We start from the raw sequence: 24,709 nt of genomic DNA on the forward strand, positions 1-24,709 counted from the left end.
GTTTCCCCACAGATTTCACCTTTTAACAATGAACCTATGAAATGAACTTAAAGCAGAAGTATGCTAAAAATTTTTAAGTGAGCAGGTAACTTTCTTATAAAAACAAGAAGAAATTGCAAGTTTCTATGAGTGGGCAGAAAAGTAGTGTGTGGCTCTATTTTGAATTAAACAATTTTGAGTAATTTAGAGGAAAAGAACTTAAAACTGTAATATTAGAATATTAAGTTCTAGCTCATGGTAGTAAGAAACTTTGAGTTCTTGAACGTTTCTGGGTTATACACCCTTCTGAAAACTACAGACCTTCTTCACAGGAAAATGCACATATACAAATATTTTTCTATTAAGGTATAGATTTTTACAAATACCTTGAAACATACTCATCAATCCCACATTAGAGTTTGTATCATTGATGGTTCTAGAAAACTAATAAAACTAATGTCATTGCATCATAGGGTATATATCAAAGAAAGTACTTAAAGGAAACAAAAAATAGCTAGAACTGGTTCCAAGAAACAACTAAAATCACAAAGGAAATTAGAGTTGTTTTAAGAGTATAGGGAAAAGATCAACACTTCTGCTTGGCGATATAAATCAGCCATAATGTAAAGAGTGTGGAACATCGAAGGTTAGAAAAGCTTAATTTTCTTGAGGTATGAGTAAAATTTATTTAATGAAAATACAAGTTTTTTGTGGTAGTAATATTTTTAAACTCATTGTTTCTGAGAGGTGGTAGAGATTTGGAACTCTTTTCAAGTTGCATAGTAGTGTGACCTGTTTATAGATGAAAAGAGGAAACAATGTGAAGGTATCAGATCTTCCCCATACTAGTTTAATGCAGTTCATTACTTCATCTGGAAAAATGAATAGGTAAAAGAAGAAAGAGAGAATTAGCTATTAAATACTAAAATATTATACAGGTAGAATAGTTGAAACATGAATATTTAGAGAAACATTTTTGTGACTCAAAAATAATTCTTCTATAAATAATTTAATAAGGAGGGTTGAATTAGAAATTGATGAGACAAGAAATGTATTGTCAGTGAATACAAATTGGACAATTGGGTAGAAATTTATAAAAGTCTGTTTATCATCTCATGTCACTTCATAAGCTCAGATGAATTCCAAATTTAAATGTAAAAATTCAAATCATAAAAAACTTAAGAAAATAGAAATATTAAGTTAATAAAACCAGAGTGGTTTTCTAAACATATAAAGAACAGAAAATATTAAGGGAAGGATGTAAAGATTTAAATACCTAAAAATGTAAAACATATTGATAAGTCAAAGCAAATTAGGGAAAAAATGAAATTTGACAAGTAATGATCAGATAGACCTTTGTTATATAAATAGCTCATAGAAATCAGTAAGAATGCTACCAAAACACCCCAAAAGAAATTGCCCCTCCACTCCTTTACCCTCCAAATCACTATAATCACTGTCAGTGTGAGTGTAAAATAGGAGCAACAGTAGCAAGTAGGGTATTTTGATACAGTTTTTTGAGATTAACATTGAAGAAAATAATTGTAATTTGTATTGCACCCTTCGGTGTCCAGGTAGAATAAAGCATGTTAAACTAAATAGATCTACTTAGGACAGTGATTTGAAATTCAGTTCAGTTTTAAAATTGTGTGTATGTACAATATGCAGAATGATACTCCTTCTGAAAACACTTTGAAACACCTGAGTTCTCATGCTGGATTTACTGAATGTCACCAAACTTCTATTCCTCTTCTTTCAGAACAAGGTGAGTGTTTTTAACCATGTGAGTTATGTTAGCAAACATACACATTTACACTTTAACTGTATTTTATGTATGTCACACATCTGGGTAATGAATGTTTCAGGAGTCAAAAAACGAAGGTTCTGGTACATCATTGTTGCCGTAACCTTGAGTAAAACACATAATCCTAACATTCCAATATTTTTCTATAAATTGATTAGGCCCTAAAGATGAAGTATAAAGACTTACTTTTTACAAATCAGATGATTTTAACTTTTATAGGTGAATCTGTTGTGTTTTAATTGTACTGTAATTTAGTCAATCTGTTTGTTTGTTTTTTAAATATTGTTTTATTAATTTCAGAGAGAGGACGGGAGAGAGAAAGAAACATCAGTATGAGAGAGAAACATCGATCAGCTGCCTCCTGTGTGCTCTCTACTGGGGATTGAACCTGCAACTTGGGCGTGTGCCCCTGACTGAGAATAGAACCAGCGACCTTTTGGTGCACAGGATGATGCCTAACCAACTGAGCCACGCCAGCCAGGGCTCAACCTGTTACTCTAATTTAACTTTTAAAAATAGCAGATATAGCCCTGACCAGTGTGGTTCAGTTGGTTGGGCATTGTCCTGTGCACCAAAAGGTTGCTGGTTCGATTACCGGTAGGTAGGGGGCCCAGGAGGCAGCCAGTCAATGTTTCCCCTCACATTGAGGTTTTTCTCTGTCCCTTCCTCAACATTTCTCTCTCTCTAAAAAAAATCAAGAATATTTTAAAAATAAATTAATAATAATAAATAAAACAAAAATAGCTAATACATTTATTTGGTTCAAATTAAAATATATACATGCACACACACAGGCATTTTGAAAATCAGTCTGTCTCTCCAACACCACATGTAACCAGTGTTATTTTCGTTTATCCTCTAGAATTTCATGTTTATTCAATCATACATGACTATACTTTTCTACCTCTCTCTCTCTAATCTTTTCTACAAAAGGTAGTTTTGCGCCTTTGATTTTTCTCTTAAAAATTAAATGGCCTGGGGTTGTTTCCATATCATGCTCTTTTATGAGCCAGAGTTGTATATGCACATAAATTTATTATTCAACTTTTCATTTATGTACATACAACCTTTATTACGTTCCTTAAGAAAAATAGCACCTTGTCCCTCTCACTATCATTTCCCCTTTCATTCTCTTTTGGCATACAGCAATATCAAGTTGGGTTTATTCCAGAATTACAAGTTGGTTTAACATTCAAAAATGTAATTAATACATGATAGGAACAAACTAAAAGAGGAAAATCATGTGATTATCTCAGTAGCTTCAGAAAAGGCATATGAAGAAAATCAACATTCTTATTCATGATTAAAACACTTAGAAAAGTAAAAATAAAATGGAGTTTCCTTAATCTCAGTAAAAGATATCTACAAAAAGTTATCACAAATATTATACTTCATAATGAAATATTGAAAGCCCTAAATGAGGGACAAGACAAGAATTCTGGCTAGAGCAATCAGGGAAGAAAAAGAAATGGTAGAAAGACTAGAAGGGAAGAAAATAAAACATTATTTTCAGATAACATGGATGTTATTTCTAAAGTTAACATGCTTATAATTTTACATCCTCATATTTCACTTCTAGGTAATAACTATTCACCATTCACTAAAGAAGGCAAGGCTTGAACTCCTTTTTTCCCCCCAGCTCTCTGTTCGCCAAAACATGCACACTCCCTTGCCCTTTTCCACCAATATAGTTATATCATAATTTGAGTTAGATGAACACACGATTCTCTGCTATTTGACTAAATTTCTTCAAGGTATTCTGTCAGCTTCATCATCTTGAAAAACTTTTGCCCATAGTCTCCTAATATATTTCAGTCTGGTCTTTTTGCCCTTGGAATACAACTTTTATTCTAAGATTTCCCATCATCATTTATCCAGGTGTTTTCATTTATTGTATCATAAAGTGGTCAATTCTCTCTAAATTAATTTATAACTTAACATCCTGACTGTTCAGCAGAGTTAGGGAGAGGATAAGTTCTCCAATGAAAGTTATATTATGCCTAGAAACACTTTAGGTTTGGTTAGTTGGTATTTAAAAAATTTTAGTTGTATAACTTTTGTTTTCCAATTTTATTTAAGTGGAAAGTAGCAGTAGAAGGCCATCTACAGAAGAAATTCATGAAGTAGATTCCAAAGCAGCTTTACTACCGGTTTGTACATTTCTTTCTTTTCTTTTTTTTTAAATCCTCACCTGAGGGCATTTTTTCCAATGCTTTTGAGAAACAGTGGAAGGGAGAGAGAGACACACACATTGATTGGTTGCCTCCTGCACATGCTCTGACCAGGGCCAGGGATTGAGCCTGCAACCGAGGCACGTGCCCCTGGCTGGAATCGAACCTGGAACCCTTCAGTCCATTGGCTGACACTCTAACCACTGAGCCAAGCCAGCTAGGCCTGGTTTGTGCATTTCAGTTAAACAGTGCATATTTTTAAACATACACATATTAGAGAAGAGCTAAAAGATGGTGATACTTTAGATTATATCTGGCTTTCAGAAGAATTTTTATCTGAGAAAACTGACATCTGCATGGTAGTTTTAGAAAAGAGTTTCTTCCTGTAGTGAATAGCCAGGAATTTTTTAAGAAAAATTTATGCAGAAGAAAGTTAGGAACCTCTCTTTGAATTGAAACTTATTATATGAAGTCATTCCCAGCCAGTTGAGGTAATACTTGGTTTTACAAATCCTCTTTAAAAGCAGTCTCTGATAGAAAGCAGAAAAATTGTGTCTTTATAGTTAAGTATAGAAATCAATGCTCTTAATTATGATCCTGGATTGTCAAGAATATTATTAACTTTCTGCTGTAAGGAGATAGATTGTATTATTAAAATTCATGTTACTGAAAAAAATTACATCAATGGGGAAAGGGGTTTAGGTGAACACAATTTCACAGTCATGATTACTCTTCTCTGGAAGGACCCATCTTGAACTTAAGCAGCACAGTATTGCCCCAGTTACAGTGAAAATGACCTCACAATGCCAAATTAAAAAGCTCATGGGAGTCAGCCCGGGCTGGGTAACTCGGTTAGAGAGTGGTCCCAATATGCCAGGGTTGTGGGTTTGATCTGTCAGGGCACATACAAGAAGCAACTTAATAAATGCATAAGTAAATGGAACAGCAAAGCTCTTAGGAGTCAATTTATACGGATAGTAGTAGAATTTTAATAACTGAAGATAGACTTATTGGTTATAGGTTATAAAGTAATTAAAGCCATAAAAGAAAGTGTTACAAATATGGAAAAAAAGAAAAAAACTACTCGAAAGACTGGAAAGTTTGAAAAAATCTAGAAATAACTCATTGGGGGTGAAAATAATAGATCAGGCACAACAGAACAGAGAATTGATAAATTGGACCAGAATGTAATGTAAAATTATAATTAGGTGGAAAATGTGTTAAACAAAGAGACATGGAAAACACCTCTAAATTGGCCTTGAAAGAATAGACAGAATTTGTAGAGATTATAAATGGCCTAGAATTTTGAAAAATGCTGGAATATGTGAAGATTTGAATTCAGGAAGCATAGCCCAAACTGGGGACGTAAAAATAAATCCACAGCTAGAAATATCATTATAAAACTGCAGAATAAAAACTATATGCACATATACATGCAGAAAAAGACTTCAGTGAAAAGTGTCTAAATGTTACTAGTGATTTCTTTGTTCACAGTTTGCATGATTTTAATTTTTCTCTTAATACTTTTATTTTTTTATTTTTTATTTTTTTTAGGCAAGGGGCACATCTTATCTTTGAAGTCACGGAAACAAATGCATATTTAAAGAAAATAAAATAGTTATCAAAAACTAGACTATATGTTATAGGGTATAACACTCATGAAATTCTTTATTCCACCTGAGGAATGACATTATGGTAGTTATATCCATTTATTATTTTATTAATTCAGTTGTATGAAACAAGGACTTTATATTATTTTTCAGCCCTTCATTCTTAAAACATATTATGGGAAACAAAACAGTACTAAACATTTATGCTTCATCTAGAGATACTTTTCTTTAACTTTTTGTTTATGTTTGTTTTTGACTACAGGATTGGTTGCAAGATAGACCATCAAACAGAGAAATGTAAGTAAGCCTTTTCTTATCATTAGCCTGTAAAATATCATAGTCTTTTTTCTGTTCTTTGCATCATCCATGTAACACTCTTATAAATGGGTAATGATTATGGTAGCATCTCCTGTCTTTACATAGAAGAGTTGGGGTAACTCATTCATTATGAGTTAATGTATTAATTTAAATTTATAATTTTATATAATTATACTATAATTATAGTTATAATATAATTACAACTCTACTAAAATCATCCTTATGATACAATTATGATTTTATTATTTAGTATTGTTTTCAACTTAATCTTGAATAAATTTGTTCAAAGACCTCATTTGACACTTCAGTTTTGCATTTGCATAATTAGTGTGCCCATCATTTTAATCAACAAACCTTGCACCGGTTTTGGAAGGCACTTCAGTAATTAAGAGCAGTAATACACAGTGTGCATTAGAAAGCCTCCATACTAGATCCACTAGAGAGCTAATGTTGTAATTCAGAACCAATAGTGGAAACAAAAGGCAGTCTGACAGGCAGTCATCCCCAGAAAGTAAAAATTTTTAGTATAGATTACACATAAAGATAAAGAAGAATCAAAGATAAATTCTGTGTTTCCAGCCTGGGAATTAGTATTTTAGGACTGCAAAGAACATTTTAAAAGTCTTTTGACATCCATTTGATACTGGAAGTATGTTAGAGTTACACTCTGATATGGACTACTTGAGAAGGGAAGCCAGTTTGATGGAAATTATTATATATTCCACAGTGTTTTTCTCATTTCCTTCTGTGCATCAGAAATAGATGTGAATATATACAGAAGAAAATAAACCAAATGCCACATGGATATGCAGTTGAAATTCTTTGGGTATTCTGGTCCTGAATGGCATTTGGAAAACCTATCTATATCAGATCGCCTCAAAGAATACTATCTTTTATAACCAAAACCATAGAACGTGAATACAGAATAGGCACTTAAAGTTGATTTATTATTATTTTTAATCCTCACTCAAAGATATGCTTATTGATTTTAGAGAGGGGAAGAGAGAGAGAAATACCAATGTGAGAGAGAGCATTGATCACCTTCCATATGTGTCCTGATAGGGAATTGAACCCACAACCTTTCAGTATATGGGACAATGTTCCTACCATCTTAGCCACACTAGCCAGAGCAAAGTTGATTTTAATTTAGCTAACAAGAGAACATTGTCTTACAGATGTTGACCCTTAGAAGTACCCAGAAAGGTGGAGCTGGTCAGCACTGTTTGGGTGCTGAGAAAAGAGTGGTTTATCAGCAGCAGACAAAGAAGATGCTAGGGTCAAAATACTTCTTATAAAAACTGTTTATGTTATTACGGTGAAAATCAACAGGAAACATCAGGATCAGATAGACTGGAAAAGACTGCAAAGGTCCTCTACTCTGGCATTCCTTTCTGGTCTAGTTCTTTCAGTCCTCACCAAGGCACATAGCTGTATAAAGGGAGAGCTAAGCCTCCAACCCATTTTTCTTTATTTCCATTTCACTCCTTTACACCGATTTCTCTAATTTGCACTGGAAATTGCAATAATTGATATGAATAATACATTTGATATTGGAAAAATTTTGTTCAGCATTAGAAATTGAGTTTTGCAAAATGACATCTATTTGCTTTTCTCTCAGTTCTTTGCCCATCAATTCTACTGAAGTGTTTTTAGAATCCAACAAAGTCATTTCAAGGCATTGTTGTATTGGAATGAGTCTCTACAAATAGAGACGTCATGGAATATTGTAATCTATTAGTACTAAACTATCAGTTTGGCATAAATTGGAGGTGCAAGTTGTTGATAAAGCATATGCATATGTATATATACATATTATGTATGAATTTGGCTTTGGCTTAAGGAAAATGGCAAATATTTAAACAGAAGTGAATCTGAACCTCAGAATTCCTTAGTAATGTATTTAATCATAATAACTTCATAAAATAAAAAATTATGGGTAGTTAAAGTTATAACTTATATTTTTTGGTATTTCTTTAGACCATCTGAAGAAGGAACATTAAATGGTGAGTCCATGTGGTAGATTTAATGTGAAAAAAGTGAGGATCATGTATGATTTATTATAGCAAATACTACATTATCCTAGAAATTTTATACTTTATGTTTTAAAAAACCAATGTATTACAAAGTTTTCCCCTCAGTTAGTTTTTCTTCATTGTAGATGTTTCAGAAACACATGAAGTCACCATGTGAATGATGATCTCTTTACTACCACCCTTTCCCCTTCATCCCTGCAACCCACCTGCTCCTTTTCTTATATTCCCTGTTTTAGTGAATGATGCTGTTTCAGTTAGCTAAAACCTGAGAGGGAGCTGTACTTCACCCCCTTGACCTTGCACTAACAAAGGCCTGTTTTAGTTACCTCCTAAATATCTCTAGAATTCATCTTCCGCTGTTGCTTTCAGCCTACTGCTGCCTTCAGTTTATAACTTCATCATTTTTTAAACCTTTTATTGAAATGTATAATATGTATTACAGAATACTGCTGATAAACCTCCATGTCAGTGAATTCTCACTAAGTGAGCATACCTACCTATGTAATGGGCCCCCAGATCCCAAAACAGAATATTGCCATATTCCAGCCTCTTGTGTCCTCTTCTTGTTAGAACCCCTGCCCCAAAATAACACAGTAAGTTAGTTCATGCGTGTGCGTGTGTGTGTAGTCTGTAAATGGAATCATACAATATGTATTCTTTTGTGTCTGGCATCCTCCTAGTATATGTTTTATGAGATTCATCAGCACTGCTGTGTGTAGTGGTATTTTATGCATTCTTACTACTATATACAGTTTTCTTGTGTGAAAGGAATGAATTTACTTTTCCATACTACTATTTGATGGGCATTTCAGTAGCTTCCAGTGTGTGGCTGTTATGAATAGTGCTGTTAGGAGCATTCTTGTTCATGTTGTTTGGGAAATATATGTGAGAGTGGAATTGCTAGGTAGTAGGGGATGCATATATTCACATTTAGTAGTTGCTGCCAAATAGGTTTCCAAAGTGGTTGTGCCAATTTGTCTTCCCTTCTAGTCTGTCTTCTATTCTGCCACCAAAATGATTCTTCCAAAAGACCTGATCTTGTCACCCCTCTACTTTATATTTTCCCCACTGTCTTTGCACAAAACCCAGTGTCCTTTCTTAGCATGGCATATTTGGCCCTTAACAATTTACTTTCTTTGTTTCTGTAGCTTTACCTTCTATAGGTATGCCCATAGTCTTGCTCATTAATTTGCAATCTTGTTTGCATATCCAAATACTTGTAAGGAATCATTTGTATGATGATACATAGCTACAGAATTAGAATAATTTGGAGTGAGATCTGAGTAAGTGTATGTTGCAAAATCCCCACAGGTGATTCTTATATTAGCTTTCAACTTCTTGTGGTTGGTATAGAGGAGGCATTTGGTACCCCCTCCTCTATAGTCCTACACTGTTTGTGTGTGTATGTATGTGTACATATGTATATACACGTTATGCTTATCACACAGCATTAAAACTTTTGACTAACTTCCTTCTGCAAGACAATAGGTTCTTTTTCATTTATATTCTAGAAGCTTAACACATAGCATATTCCACTTATTCTCCATCTTTCTCACTACTGTTAAAAGGTAAAGTCCTCAATTATATTTAGAGATGGAGGAGGGTTTTTTTTCATGCTTCACATTCCAGAAGTTTATCTTTTCATGGTCAACCCACTAAAATAGTTACATGACTACAGGCCCCAGCCCCCAAAGATCCTAAACTAAAAGATATTTCTCTCTCTTTTTTTAATGTTCTTACTGATTTCAGAGGAAGGGAGAGATAGAAACATCAATGATGAGAGAGAGTCATTGATCGGCTGCCTCCTACACACCCGCTACTGGGGATTGAGCCCACAACCCGGGTGTGTGCCCTGACTGGGAATCGAACCATGACCTCCTGCTTCATAGGTCGACGCTCAACCACTGAGCAGTGCCAGCCAGGCTATCTTTCTCTTTTTGAGTAGGAAGCATGCATTTATGACAGGATAGTGTGAAACCTGCTTTTTTCCCCTTCGAGGTGTCTGAGTGCTCACTTACCACTAATCTGGCATAATGAAGTGGGGTAATATGGCACAGGATGGCCATGTTTTATGATTTTTTCTGTTTTTTGTGAAGAGAGCTTACATGAAGGAAACTTAAGATGACTGTATGAGAATGTCTGAGCAGAAATTTATGCTGCATTAGTGCCTTTAAAAGGGTCTCATTTGTTTACTTGATATTTTAGGTCTTGCTTCTCCATTTAAGGCAGTTATGGATACAAATTACTATTACTCAGGTCAGTAATATTAAAAACAAAATTTAATGATATTTTTAGCCTTTAGGGATTTCATTATTTCTCTCTCATTTTTATGCAGCTGTGGAAAGAAATAACTTGATGAGATTATCCCAGAGCATTCCATTTACACCTGTGCCTCCAAGAGGTAAATCCAAAAAATAAAGAAAAGTGAAAATAAATCTTTTATTAATATATGATTTTTGGGTGTAATATAGAACAGGGGTGTTGACAGAAAAAGAATGGCATTAAGAAGCATTGATTTCATATAAATTTAATTAGCCTGACTACTACAAGAGGGGTATGTTTGTAGAAGAAGGAAGTATCAGAAGTATTGAATTTCTCTGTTTCTTGAATATCCAGAAGCACTAGTGTACTCGAATTCAGAAAAACTCTTAATCCATTGTGTAGTAGTGAAAGCATAGGTGAATCAGCATCGCAGGGTTTGTGGAATAGAGATTTCTAACCTCCTGCCTAAAGAAGTGTATAGAAATCTAGTCGCTTTCTAAAAATTTTTCTTGGAAATTTTTACAATTTTAAAAATGCTTATCATTACTAAATACACACGAATTTAGAGATATCAGTAGATTGTTGGTTTCTGAGCAATTTGTTGCCCTTTAACTTCTTTTATAAAACTACAACTTGGCTTATTTCTTCTATTCCTTACTTAATCTTAACCAAAGATACCTTTCAGTTTTTATTCTACATTTTCATTTTTAAAGTGTCATAATTTGACCTTAATATGTATTCATGTTGCAGGTGAGCCTGTCACAGTGTATCGCTTGGAAGAGAGTTCGCCCAGCATATTGAATAACAGCATGTCTTCTTGGTCACAGTTAGGCCTCTGTGCCAAAATAGAGTTTTTAAGTAAAGAGGAGATGGGAGGAGGTTTACGGAGAGCTGTCAAAGTACAGTGTACCTGGTCAGAACATGATATCCTCAAGTCAGGGCATCTTTATATCATCAAATCTTTTCTTCCTGAGGTCGTTAACACATGGTCAAGTATTTACAAAGAAGATACAGTTCTACATCTCTGTCTCAGAGTAAGTGCTAGTGAATGCTTAACAGTAGAACATTATTTAAGCTTCATGTTTTCACCTCTAAAGTATCATAAACCAAATAAAAATCTTAGTTTTAATGATGAACAAGGGTTTGTTTTTTTCTGTTCTGTAGGAAATTCAGCAACAGAGAGCAGCACAAAAACTCACATTTGCCTTCAACCAAATGAAACCGAAATCCATACCATATTCTCCAAGGTAAATCTTTAAATTTTTCTGGGATCTATTAGTATTATGTGGATAACATTCTCTTTTAACCTTATTGATGCTGAATATGTAATTATTTACTAATTTTAAAGATCAGTTAGAATTTTATTAACAAAACTGCTAGTAATATCTATAACTATTTTTCATAAGGTTCCTTGAAGTTTTCCTGCTGTATTGCCATTCAGCAGGACAGTGGTTTGCTGTGGAAGAATGTATGACTGGAGAATTTAGAAAGTACAATAATAATAACGGTGATGAGATTATTCCAACTAATACACTGGAAGAGATCATGCTAGCCTTTAGCCACTGGACTTACGAATATACAAGAGGGGAATTACTGGTACTTGATTTACAAGGTAAATTTATTAAAATATTGTTAAAATGAAATTGTGCAGTAGGTTCTCACCAATCATGGGCTATGAATAATGTACAGAAACCTGTTAATTTATAGGTAGGTAAAATCTTAGGTCAGTAGAATCTATTTTAAAAACAAGTCAATAACAGCCATAGCATATAATCATCCAGGCCCTGAGTCGTGGGATATGCCTATCTTAATTGTTATTTAGGTAATGCAGATGTTTTGATAAAAATACCCTATTCTACTCTTACATGTGTAACCTTAGCCTTTTAAAGGTATGAAGACCATTTCTCTAAAACCCAAGTATCTCTGTTGTTCATGGTGTTTATGTTTTATCTCTTACTGTGAACCCAAACCAGCTAAATATTTAATGAATTAAACTAATCCTTTTATTTGCTTATAGTTCTTTGGTTGGGGAATTTGGATGGAGCCTAGTGGGGATTGCTTATCTCTGCTGTTCCCTTAGAGGATTTAACTGGCTGGATACTAGCTTGCACAGCTTCACTGGAGTCAAATGTCTGATGTCTCTGTTCACTGACAGCTGAATTCCTTAGTTCTCCATCAAGTAACTAGCTAGCTTTTGCTTTCTCATAGCATCAGAGTTTCAGGTAGCTAGACTTCTTACATGGTAGCTGGCTTCTTCCAGAGAGAAAGCAGAAACTCTTAGAGCCAGGCCCTGAACTGGCTCAGATCCCTTCTGCCACATTTTACTGGTCTGGGCAAGTAATAAGGACAGCCCAGATTCAAAAGGTAGGGAGGGAATAGATTCCAGCACTTGGTGCTGCATGTTACAAAGAGCAGCATGTTACAAAGGAGGGGAAAACTGATCATAGCCATTTTTGTAGACAGAGTGTGTCATTCATATAAAATAAAAATAAAAAAGATTGTGGCTGGGAGAGGGCAGATTTGCTTAGCCTAATGTCGGTGCCGCTTCATGGCATCATCAGAGAAAAGTAAAATTGAGCAAGTTGCCAGCTCTGCCTGGATGATACTTTTACATTATAGCTTTCATAATTTTTTCCTTAAAGAGCAGTCTTAATTTCAAAAGTCAACACAGACCAGATTTCAAAGTCACATAAGAACAATTACTCAGAATGTTTATCACTTGATGACTTCTTTCCTTATATAGGTACAAATATAAAATACTTGTTGAAAAGCAAACAGTTGGTATTGATTTAGCTTAAGAATGAAAATCTGTGTAAAAATAACTATTCTTTTTTCAGTAATTCATCATTTTACATAAATGATTAAATGGTGTACATATGTAGTGAAAAGCTGGTGTATATTATTAGCCCAATCTAGTTAAGTAGAAAGGATCTTAAAGCATATTCTTAAATATGTGTCATTTCATTATCTCCAAACAGGTAGGAAGTAAGGCTAAACAGATTTTGTCCGAACCATTAATTAGAAAGATGTCAATTATTTTCAGTAATTGAAGTAGTTGTGATGTTCTGTACATAATTAACATGTTCATGGAGCCATTTTTTTCATAGAAATATTTTAGATGATTACTACAAACAAGTTAAACAGTGGAGAAAAATACAAAGAACAGAATGTTATCATCTTTACTTTTTTTTTAACCTCTGTGCAAACAAATATACAAATGGAGGCACGATTTTTCTTTAATCATTTTGTTTTGTGTTGTGATTTTTCTTCAACTAAGAGCATGGGTGTGTGTGTATGAGAGAGAATTTTAGGGGAGGGCTAAGAAATTGTATTTTTTTTAGTTACTCTTTTTAATAGATGCATGATAGTCTCTAGTATGGAGCTATGTATAGCATGATTTATAGCATCTGTTGAGAGACATTCACCCTATTTTTAGTCGTCTTGGGTGGTTGGAGGGCTATTACAAAGAGGGCTGTAACAAACATACTCATGTACTGCCTCTTTTATTTCCATAGATTCCTAAATTGTCTTAGCAAGAAAAGATAAGTGCAATTTTAATAGGTACTGCCAGGTTACTTTCCAAAGGTTCTAGGAATTCATATTAAACACTGTGTATGAATACCTATTTCTCCCCAATCTCTCCAATCTGATGAGTAGAAAGTAGAATCATGTTTTAATTCTGGCCTTTTTAAGTTGTAAAATGTAACCATTTTATTAGATTTCATTCTAATGGGCTAAATATTTGTGATTATACATGTCAGTTGATGTTTTTTATTTATTTCCTTAAATGGAGAGATGAGAGAGACTGAAAAGATTTTACCACATTTTAAACACCTCCAGGGAGGGCTGGAGGTAAAGGAAGTTGTTCACAATCTTATCCTTGGTGTCATCTGTGTCTTTTTAAAGAAGATATATTCGTACAGGGTAGGCAAAAGTAGGTTTACAGTCATGAGGACACAAAACAGAGTTTATTCCTACATCATTATTTATTAATTATAGTATTTTCCATACAAACAACTGTAAACCTACTTTTGCCTCACTCTGTTATGTTTTTAAAAAATCCAAAACACTTATTAAATGGCCTATAGATTATGCCTTTATGAACCTAGTTGTTCTTTGCTAACTGAGGTGAGACAATGGCAGATTGTGTAGACCTTTTACATAAGCAGATATTTGCTTGCAACCTTGGCCTTGTTGCATCGGAAGCTGGTGCCATTAGGAGCTCACATGCATACCTACCAACTCTGACATTTAACTGAGTCATATTGCAGGAGCTGTGTTCCTGATGCAGCCTTGAAGTCATAAGTCAAGTTGTGAAATATCAAGAGAGAAAAAGTACACTCTTGAATAATTTAACATTATGTAAATGTTGATGCTGTTATAAAATTTCTCATGACTTGTTATTATGTAAATGTCAATGTTTACATCAATCATAATACAAATTATCTTTTTTACATATACATATAAAGGTGTGGGTGAAAATTTGACTGACCCATCTGTGATAAAAGCGGAAGAAAACAGGTAATAAGTTTTAATAATTTTATTAAGATAATTTCAGATTCTACATTTCTACTTGCATAAACTAACTTTTTAAAATTTAAATTACCAATGCCATAGATCCTGTGATATGGTTTTTGGCCCAGCAAATCTAGGAGAAGATGCAATAAAAAACTTTAGAGCCAAACATCACTGTAATTCTTGCTGTAGAAAGCTTAAACTTCCAGGTAAGCATTTTCTTAATCAGTGTAATGAATAAATTGTTACTAAAGTTTGTTACTGCAATACTCTATAAGGCCAGGGGCACAAATACATATTGTTGTTATAAATGGATCTATGCTTTCTCTCATTACTTACAAAAACACAAAGCTCACTCATTTAATATATATTATGTGTCTGCTAGATGTTGAGAATACAGTAGGGAACTAGTCAAACATGATCCCTGCCCTCAATGGAGTTCAGTCAAGTCTTGAAAACTGACAAGATTAACAGAATTAGTTATAGGAGTATCATTAATGCCAAGCAAAAAAAAAAAAAAAATAGAACAAGTAGATCACTTAACACAAACTAAGAGGTCGAGGAATGCTCCCTGGGGAACTGACAGCTTTGCCTAAAACTAAAGGATGAATAGTCTTTCAGCCTGTCAAAGAGTTAGAAAAAGAGTATTCCATGAAGCAGGAATAGGAACTACAGATACTTTCTCTCATGATAGTAACTTCATCTTTGTATTTGAAGAATTACAAGTTACAATTGAATTGTAAGTTACAGCATAAACCAGTGGTTCTCACCTTTTGGTGTGCATCACAATTTCCTCTGGAACTTTTTAAAATCACAGATTGCTGCCCTGGCTGGTGTGACTCAGTGGTTAGAGTGTCATCCCTCACACCAAAGGGTCGCCGGTTCCATTCAGGTCAAGGGCACGTACCTGGCTTGCAAGTTCGCTCCCCAGCCCTGGTCAGTCGAGTGGGAGGCAACCAATTGATGTGTCTCTGTCACATATCTCTCTCTCTCTCCCTCTCTCTGTCTCTCTTCTTTGCCCCCTTCCCCTCCCTTCCACTCTCTCCAAAAATCAGTGGAAAAAATATCCTCAGGTGAGGATTAAAAAAAGAATTACAGATTCCTGGGATTCATCCTTGAGCTGTATTTTTATTTTTATTTTTTATTTTTTTAATCCTCACTTGAGGATATTTTTGCCATTGCTTTTCAGAGAGAGTGGATGAGAGAGAGAGAAACATCAAAGTGAGAAAGGCACATCAATTGGTTGCCTCCCCCACTCACCCCAGCTGGGGCTGGGGATCAAGCCTACAACTGAGGTACATAATAAAATGTATAAACCCAGGACCCTTCAGTCCGCAGGCCAACACTCCAACAACTAAGCCAAACTGACTAGGGCTTGAACTGTATTTTTAAAAGTTCCTCTCATTATAAGCAATAATGTAGTAGTTAAGAGATTGGACTTAGGAGCCAGACTGCATGGCTCCAGAAAATACCTATATCATAGAAGCTTTTTTTTTTTTTTTTTTTTTTGGTATGCTGACCTTGTATCCTGCAATCCTATAACCTTGCTAAACTCACTTAGTTCTTTTCAGGAGGTTGTTTTCGTTTTGTAAGCTTTTGGGAATTTTCTATGTAGATACTGTGATATCATTTTATTACTTCCTTTCCAACCAGTACTCCTTTTACTTTATTTAAATAAGAATAGTGAGAACAAAATTGCTTTTGTTCCTGATCATAACGGGAAAGCATTCAGTCCTTACCATTAAGATAATGTTAGCTGTAAGGATTTTGTAGATGCATTTTATTAGGTTGAGGAAGTATTCTTCTAATCCTTGTTTCTTGAAAATGCTTATCCTGAATGGATATTGAATTTTGTCAAATATTTGACCATATTTGTCAAATGGTCCACTTATGTGACCATTTGGTTTTTCTTCTTTAATTGGTTAATATTACTTGGTATTACATGGATTGATTTTTGAAATGTTGAACCAGTTTTGCATTCCCAGGACACACACTACTTTGTCACAATTCCTTTTTTATGTACTGCCGATTCAGTTTGCTAATATTTTCTTGAGGATTTTTTTAAAAATATATCTTTATTGATTTCAGAGAGAGGAAGGGAGAGAGAGAGAGAGAGGAACATCAGTGATGTGAGAGTCATCATTGATCAGCTGCTTCTTGCACATCCCCAACTGGGGATCCAGCCTGCAACCCAGGCATGTGCCCTGACCAGGAATCAAACCACAATCTCCTGGATCCTTGGTCTTTGCTCAACCGCTGAGCCACTCCCGGCTGGGCTCTTGAGGATTTTTGTGTCTTTGTTCATGAATAATATTGATCTGTGGCTTTTTTATTTTCTTGTACTGTCTTTGTCTTGTTTTGGTATCAGAATAATACTAACGCTAAAAATAAGTTGGAAATGTTCACACCTCTTCTGTTTTGGGGAATAGGTTGTATAGAATTGATTTTATCCCCACTTTAAATGTTTGGTAGAATTGTCTAGTAAAATCATCTTAGTCTGAAGTTTTCTTTGTCAGATGGGTTTTAACTAAGATTTTATTTTTTTCATAAATGTAGGACTGATGGGGCTATCAGTTTGTTTTTTAGTGAATTTTAGTAGTTTGTGTCTTTCAAAGAATTGGTTATTTAAATTGTCAGATTTCTGGACATAGAGTTGTTTATATTAATATCTTTTTTTTTTAATATCTGTGGGGTCTGTGGTGAATTATCTCTTTCATTATGGTAATGCTTTTGTTTCTTGGTCAGTCTGGCCTAAGGTGTATCAATTTTATGATATTTCAGAGTACCAGCTTTTGTTTTCATTGTTCTACTGTATTTTCTGTTTTCAATTTCATTGATTTATTCTTTTTATTATTTCCATCTTTCTGCTTGCTCTGTTTACTTTGCTTTTCTCTAGTTTTGTTAAGGTTGATTATTGTTTTGAATGGGCTCGGCTTAGATTATTGGTTTGAGACCTTCTTTTTTTAACAAAACATTTAGTGCTATAAATTTTCCTCTAAGTATTGTGTTAGCTGTATCCCATAAATTTTGGTAAGTTTTATTTACTTTAAAATATTTATTTCTCCTGAGGTTTCCTCTTTGACCTATGGGTTATTTAAAAGTGTCTTTTTTAGTTTTCAAATATTTGTGAATTTTCTAGTTATCTTTCTTTTACTTCTTGTTTAATTTCATTATGAGAGAACATACTTTATATGATTGTAGTTAAAAAATCCTTAACCAAAGATAGCCTCTCTGGTGAACATTGCATGTGCACTTGCAGAGAATATTTTATTGTTGTATGGTGTATCTATAAATGTTAATTAAGGAGCCCTGGTCGGGTAGTTCAGTTGCTTAGAGCTTTGTCCCAATACTCCAAGGTTATGGATTCTCAATCCCCTATCAGGACACATACAAAAAACCACCAATAAATGCATAAATAAGTGAAACAACAAATCATTGTGCCTGTCTGTCCCCCACCTTCTCTCTCAATCACTAATTTTTTTTTTAAATGATAATTAAGGAAAGTTTTGGGGTTTTTTTTGCCAATGTTCAGATTTTTTATATCCTTGTTGATTTTCTGTCTAGTTGCTCTATTGATTACTTAGAAATGAGGTATCTAAGTATAATTGTGGATTAATCTGTTTTGCCATTCAGTTCTATTAGTTTTTCCTTCTTGTATTTTGAAGCTTTGTTCTTAGCTGCATACACATTTATAGTTCTTATCTCTTCTTGGTGAGTTGTTTCTTTTTATCATTATGTAATGCCATGGTAATTTTTCTTGTTCTTAAGTTTACTGTGTTTGATATTAACATAACTATTCTAGCTATCTCTTGATTAGTGGTTTCATCAAATGTCTTTTCCCATTCTTTTACCTATATATTAATTATATTTAAAGTGGGTTTCTTGTAAACAGCATATAGTTGGGTTCTATGTTTAATTTGTTTTTTGAAATCTGAAAATTTCCATCTTTTAATTGGTGTTTTAGAACCTTTATATTTAATGTAATTGTTGATGTGGTTAGTTTTAGACCTTCTGTGGTTTTTTTTTCTGATTGATATCTGGTTTGTGTTTTGGGGGTTGGGGTCTGCTTCTCTTAGTATTCTATTTTACCTTTACATTTAGTTTTTTACTGGCTGCTTTTATTTTCCTTATCTAAAAATGTGTGTATTTTTTGCCTTCATTCCTATAGGTTATTTTTACTGGATCTAGAATTTTAGGTTGGCACTTCTTTCTTTTTAAGCACTTAAAAAATATTCTGCTGTATTCTGGTGTCTGTTATTTCTGATGAAAACTTCAGTCACTTGAATTGTTCTTTCCTTATATGTGATGTGTCAAAATCTAGCTCCTTTCAAGATTAGTTTTGGTCTTTGGTTTTCAGCAGTTAGATTCTGATACATACTGTTGTAGCTTTCTATGTGCTTGTTCTGTTTTAGGTTTATTTAGCTTCTTGAATTTGCATATTTATGACCTTTATTAAATTTGGGGAGTTTTTAGCTGTTCTTCAAATACTTGTCCTTTTTTTAATTTAATTTTTAAAATTTTTGTTCAAAATATTACAGATGTCCCTTTTTCTCCCCAATGACCTATTTCACCCTGCCTCACCCCCCTCCCCAGTCCCTCTCCACACCATTGCTCATGTCCTTGGGTTGTACATATATGCGTATAAGTTCTTTGGTTAATATCTCCCCATCCACCCACCGCCCCCCTCCATCCCTCTGAGATTCGTCAGTCTGATCCATGCTTCCATGTCATTGAATCATTTCTGTTCATCATTTTATTAAGTTCTTTAGATTCCACATATGAGTGAGGTCAAGTGATGTTTGTCTTTGTCTGCCTGGCTTATTTCACTTAGCATAATATTCTCCAGGTCCTTTCATACTATTCCAAACAATATGAGATCCTTCTTCTTTACAGCTGCATAATATTCCCTGGTGTAAATGTCCCACAGCTTTTTTATCCACTCATCTACTGATGGGCACTTGGGCTGTTTCCAGATCTTAGCTATTGTAAACTGCGCTGCTATGAGCATAGGGGTACATATATTCCTTCTGATTAGTGTTTCAGGATTCTTAGGATATATTCCTAGAAGTGGGATCACTGGGTCAAAAGGCAGCTTCATTTTTAATTTTTTGAGGAAACTCTGTACTGTTTTCCATAGTGGCTGTACCAGTCTACATTCCCACCAGCAGTGTACTAGGGTTCCCCTTTCTCTACACCTTCGCCAGCACTTGTCATTTGTTGATTTGTTGATGGCAGCCATTCTGACAGGTGTGAAGTGATACCTCATTGTAGTTTTAATTTGCATCTTTCTGATGATTAGCAGCGTTGAGCATTTTTTCATATGTCTCTTGGCCATCTAAATATTTGTTCTTCATCAGTCTCTTTCCATGTTTTTTCAGGGTCCCATACTAAGAACGTTAGACCTTTTGATATTGTCCCCCAGAAACTTGAGACTTTTATTTGCCCACATTTATATTATTAATTAACATTATCAGGGCTTGAATTATAATTGTGTTTTTCTCCACTGTTCTTTGTGTATAGTACAGCTACAAATACCTTCACATTCCCTAAGTCCATACTAATATAGTCTTGATTGCAAAAATTATTCATGCAGTAGCAAATATATACTTAGATTATTGAATATAGTCTGTTACTCAAATTAAAATTAACAATTCATATTCTAAATGTCAGTTCTATTTTATATGGAGAAAAAAGTATAGGGTATATTTATGACTAAATTTGATATTATTGCATTCAATTTTCCAGTTCTGCAACTGTTGTATTATGTGTCTATAACTTCCTAAGTGATTTCATCCTATCCCAGAGCTATAAATGCAGTCTGCATACTGATAGTATCAAACTTAACTGAAGCCTTAACCTCTTTCTTGAGCTTTTGTTTCTATATTCATTTTCCTACATTTTTAATTTTTAAAAAAATATATCTGTATTGATTTCAGAGAGAGGAAGGGAGAGGGAGAGAGAGAGAGATAAAAACATCAATGATAAGCCCAGCCAGGCGTGTCTCAGTGGTTGAGCGTCGACCTAGGATCCAGGCGATTGGGGTTTGATTCCCGGTCAGGGCACATGCCCTGGTTATGGGCTTGATCAATGACTCTTTCATCATTGATGTTTCTCTCTCTCTCTCTGCCCCTCTCCTTTCCTCTCTGTGAAATCAATGAAGATATATTTAAAAAACAAAACAAAACATCAATGATGAGAGAGTCCTTGATCGGCTATCTCCTGCACACCCCCTATACTGAGGATCGAGCCCGCAACCTGGGCATGTGCCCTGACTGGGAATCAAACCACAATCTCTTGGATCATAGGTTGATGCTCAACCACTGAGCCACGCCCAGCTGGACAGTTTCCTACATTTTTAGTTGGATACCCTAAAGCATCTTTATAAGTAACATGTTCGTTCCAGAACTTTTAACTTTTATTTCCCACCCTTACTTACAAAACTCTGCTTCTCCATTTAATTAATGGTAACCCAAATTGCTCAGGCTCAAAACCTAAAAGTTAGCCAATTCCTTTTTTTTTCTCACCTTTCATAGCCAACCTGTCAAATTCTGTCTACTCTAATTCTGAAATCTCCATTGAAATTATCAGTTTCTCTTCATCTTCATTTGCCACCATTTGTTTCCTGGATTCTTGCCATTTGCCCCCTAACAAGACTTCACATGACAATCAGAACAGTCATTTGAAATAAATCTGATTATGTTTCTCCCATAAGACTGCTTAATATCTTCCAGTGGATCTTCATTGTAATGTCTACTCCTTACCATAGTTTGTATCCCATAAATCTAGAGTCAGGAAACTTCTCTGTGAAAGGCAAGCTAGCAAACATTTTAGGCTTTGTGGGACATGTGGCCTGTGTCACAGCTACCTGGCTCTACCATTGTAGTGCAGAAATAGACAGTCTATAAACAAATGATTGTGGCTTTATTGCAATAAAACTATTTACAAAAAATAGTCAACCAGATTTGGTCCTCACACTATAGTTTTATAACCCTTGGCCATTAACTGCTGCTTGACCTCATTTTGTACTAGTCTTCTCCTCATTCACTACATGCAAGCCATACTTTTTTCTTGCCATTCTTTGAACACACCAAGTTCACTTCCTTCTTACAGTCTACAGTTACCTTCCCTCTGCCTAGAACACTCCTAGAGCTTTGATAGTCACTTCTCAATATTCAGGTCTTCACTCAACTGTTACCTCCTATGGCGTTTCTGCCCAGCCCTGTCTAAAAAAATTGCCTCATCTCTCACCTGGCCCTCATCACACTGTTTTCTTCAAAGCATTTGCTACTACTTATAATTCTGTCATTTTTCCATTTCTTTTTCTTGACTCACTAAAATATAAACTCCATGAGAACAGAAACCTTGTCTGCCTTGTTCATTGCTGTGTCTCCACCCTCAGATGAGTTATTGACTCATGATCAGAGCATAACAATTATTTGATGGATGAATGAATGAATGAATGAATGATTTTATTTTTATGTGTATAAATTTTGTGACTTTTGCATTTATAACAACCTGGTAGGAAATAGACCTGGCATGTTTAGATGAAAACTGATGTAGACATGTTCTTAATTTTCCATTTCTAAGAAATACTGACTTTTTTCTTTCTTTTTTTTGTTGGGGTGGTGAATATAGACCTGAAGAGGAATGACTATACACCTGATAAAATTATATTTCCTCAGGATGAGCCTTCAGATTTGACTCTTCAGCCTGGAGATTCCACCAAAGAATCAGAATCAACTAATTCTATTCGTCTGATGTTATAACTTAATCATTGGTTTTGCCTACACCTCACAACAATGTTACTGTGTCACTTTTCGTTCAGGAGGAGATTGTTTGGTGATATAGAAAAGTGTCTGCAAATTGAATATGCTAGCTCTGGAACAGTTAAAAGGTCAAATCATTTTTTTGGTTTTTTTTTACCTGATTAGTCAGTCAGGAACTCCCTATAAGATACAGCTAGTAGCTGTTAAAATTTAAAGGTAAAGGAAAATTAGTATTTGTAACTTCTTAAAGGGCTCTTTTTAGCAGAGGACTTCATTTGACTTTGTTCTGATGAGGATGGTAACTCTCATGTGGTACAATACCATTAACCAAAGCTAGGTGTCAGTGCAGATGTCATTGGCAGCTACTTGACTGCCATCCAGCTAGCGCAATGAAGCAATCGCCCAACCTTTGGGTTAATTGGCAGTCAGACATCTTCCTCAGTGTGTTTTAGTGTGTTCAGTGACGGTGTCACTAGTCCCAGCTAGATGCTTGTTGGCCACGGGGAAGGTGATGACTTGTTATAATTCTAGATTCACAGGGATAGATAAGAAACCTGAGCTGAAAAGCATTTTCTAAGAGGGACTTTATGAATCAGGGTTAGGCTCCATATTTAAAAATAGAGCCAGTTTTTTGTTAAATAGAGCCCAAATTGTGCAAAAGTATTAGTGGATTTTTTTAAACATTGTTTTATCAAGTCATTCTAAGTAGAAGAAAGCCATGGTAGACTTATATAACCTAAATATATCAAAGAAGAAACTTAACTCATTGTTCAAGAGAGGTTACCTTGTGAGAAAAGTTAAAGTACTTTTTTCCTATCTATCTTTAGTTGTAGTGACAACCTGGAAGTTACATATTTCTCCAAAGATTATGTTGACCAGTATATAAAATCAGAATGTAAACATGAACTCTTGCATATATTTAAAACTGTGTAGGAACATCTGAACATGAATTTTGTTTGTGGTACTTATTTAAGAAATTGAGTTGAATTATCATGTCGGGATATTGCAATGCAGCTTTATATAATAAAATGTAATTTAACTGCCCCAGATATTGTTGAATACTCAACAAGAAAAGCTTTTCCTCTAAAGTTTTATGCTTTGATTTTTTTTTTTTTTCATTTTTGTTTGTTTTCCTAGGTACTAATTTTTATTTGGGAGGGAGCAGTGTAAATCTTACTTGTATTCAGTAGTGTATCTCATAGATACAGATGAGGCAAGAAGAGAGAGAAACTGTTTAAATAGTGTTTAATATTGATGAGAAGAAAAATGTATTAAAGATATTATACTATATACATTTTGTATATCATTAAATCTTTAAAAGAAATTAAATAAATTTATTCTTGTTTACAGATGTTTAGTGAGTTTAATCATTCTGAAAAATTACCAGTTTTCAGTGTTAATTTGTTTCCAGAGTATGATTTTTTTTTAATGAACCGTTTGTACACCTGTGCTTTTTGATCCCTGTCCTGTACAATGTTTAAGGTGTTCTTGGTTTCCTACAGTGGTGGTGGTGGTGTTTTAATTTGCTTCTTCTTTTGTCAAAAAACAGGGATATGGGTTATCTATTGATTAACATTATGCTGATTATTTTTACAAGATAACTGTAATAGTGAACATTTATTTAGTACTTAATATGTGCCAGGCATATATTAATTCATTTAATCCTTATAATAATCTTCTGAAGTAGGAGTAGTTATTATCCAATGTTGTCAATTAGAAAATCAAGGCATTAGGTAACTTTCCTACGATTCTTACAGTTAGTAGCAGCACTAGGATTCAAACCCAACTGGCTTTTATCTGTGATCTTAAGCCCCAGGCTGTATTGACTTAGAACATACAAAAAAGGTTTTAAAATGCAAGGAAAAACATAAAAACTACCCTCCTTTCCCACCTTTAAGTTGAACTGTGTTGCTTTCATAGGTACTATCTGACTTTTTACCCCGCTAGACTACACGCTTTGCGGAGGAAAGGACCCTTAGGATATTTCGCCACTGTAACACCAGACACCTTGCATAGTACATGGTTTATGATAGGCATACCGTAAAAAAAAAAAAAAAAAAAGATTTTTAAAATGTTTTATCTGAAAAAAATAATAAACATATCCTCGGGTGAGGGTGAGCAAAAGTAGATTTACAGTTATAATTCAAATAAGTAGCACAGTAATAGAAGAATAAACTGTTTTGTGTCCTCACAACTGTAAATCTACTTTTGCCCAACCCTGTATGTCTACACCAAATCTTGTACATGAATA

The 24,709-nt window shown here is 34.4% G+C and overlaps 1 protein-coding gene across 1 annotated transcript in view; it reads left to right on the forward strand.

The window, feature by feature from the left end:
* TRPM7 (transient receptor potential cation channel subfamily M member 7) overlaps positions 1 to 23,809 on the forward strand; it is a 97,391-nt gene extending 73,582 nt beyond the window's left edge. Inside the window, exons 29-40 of the mRNA XM_016210152.2 lie at positions 1,648 to 1,744; positions 3,863 to 3,933; positions 5,827 to 5,861; positions 7,860 to 7,885; positions 10,121 to 10,171; positions 10,251 to 10,316; positions 10,928 to 11,211; positions 11,342 to 11,424; positions 11,584 to 11,789; positions 14,647 to 14,698; positions 14,795 to 14,901; positions 22,328 to 23,809. Of these exons, the coding sequence (XP_016065638.1) occupies positions 1,648 to 1,744; positions 3,863 to 3,933; positions 5,827 to 5,861; positions 7,860 to 7,885; positions 10,121 to 10,171; positions 10,251 to 10,316; positions 10,928 to 11,211; positions 11,342 to 11,424; positions 11,584 to 11,789; positions 14,647 to 14,698; positions 14,795 to 14,901; positions 22,328 to 22,458 (1,209 nt within the window). The 3' untranslated portion in view covers positions 22,459 to 23,809. The remainder of the gene's footprint in view (positions 1 to 1,647; positions 1,745 to 3,862; positions 3,934 to 5,826; positions 5,862 to 7,859; positions 7,886 to 10,120; positions 10,172 to 10,250; positions 10,317 to 10,927; positions 11,212 to 11,341; positions 11,425 to 11,583; positions 11,790 to 14,646; positions 14,699 to 14,794; positions 14,902 to 22,327) is intronic.
* The last annotated feature ends 900 nt before the right edge of the window (positions 23,810 to 24,709 follow it).

The sequence above is a fragment of the Miniopterus natalensis genome, chromosome 1 (genome assembly GCF_054644295.1).
Source record: "Miniopterus natalensis isolate mMinNat1 chromosome 1, mMinNat1.hap1, whole genome shotgun sequence".
Taxonomy (NCBI): Eukaryota; Metazoa; Chordata; class Mammalia; order Chiroptera; family Miniopteridae; genus Miniopterus; species Miniopterus natalensis.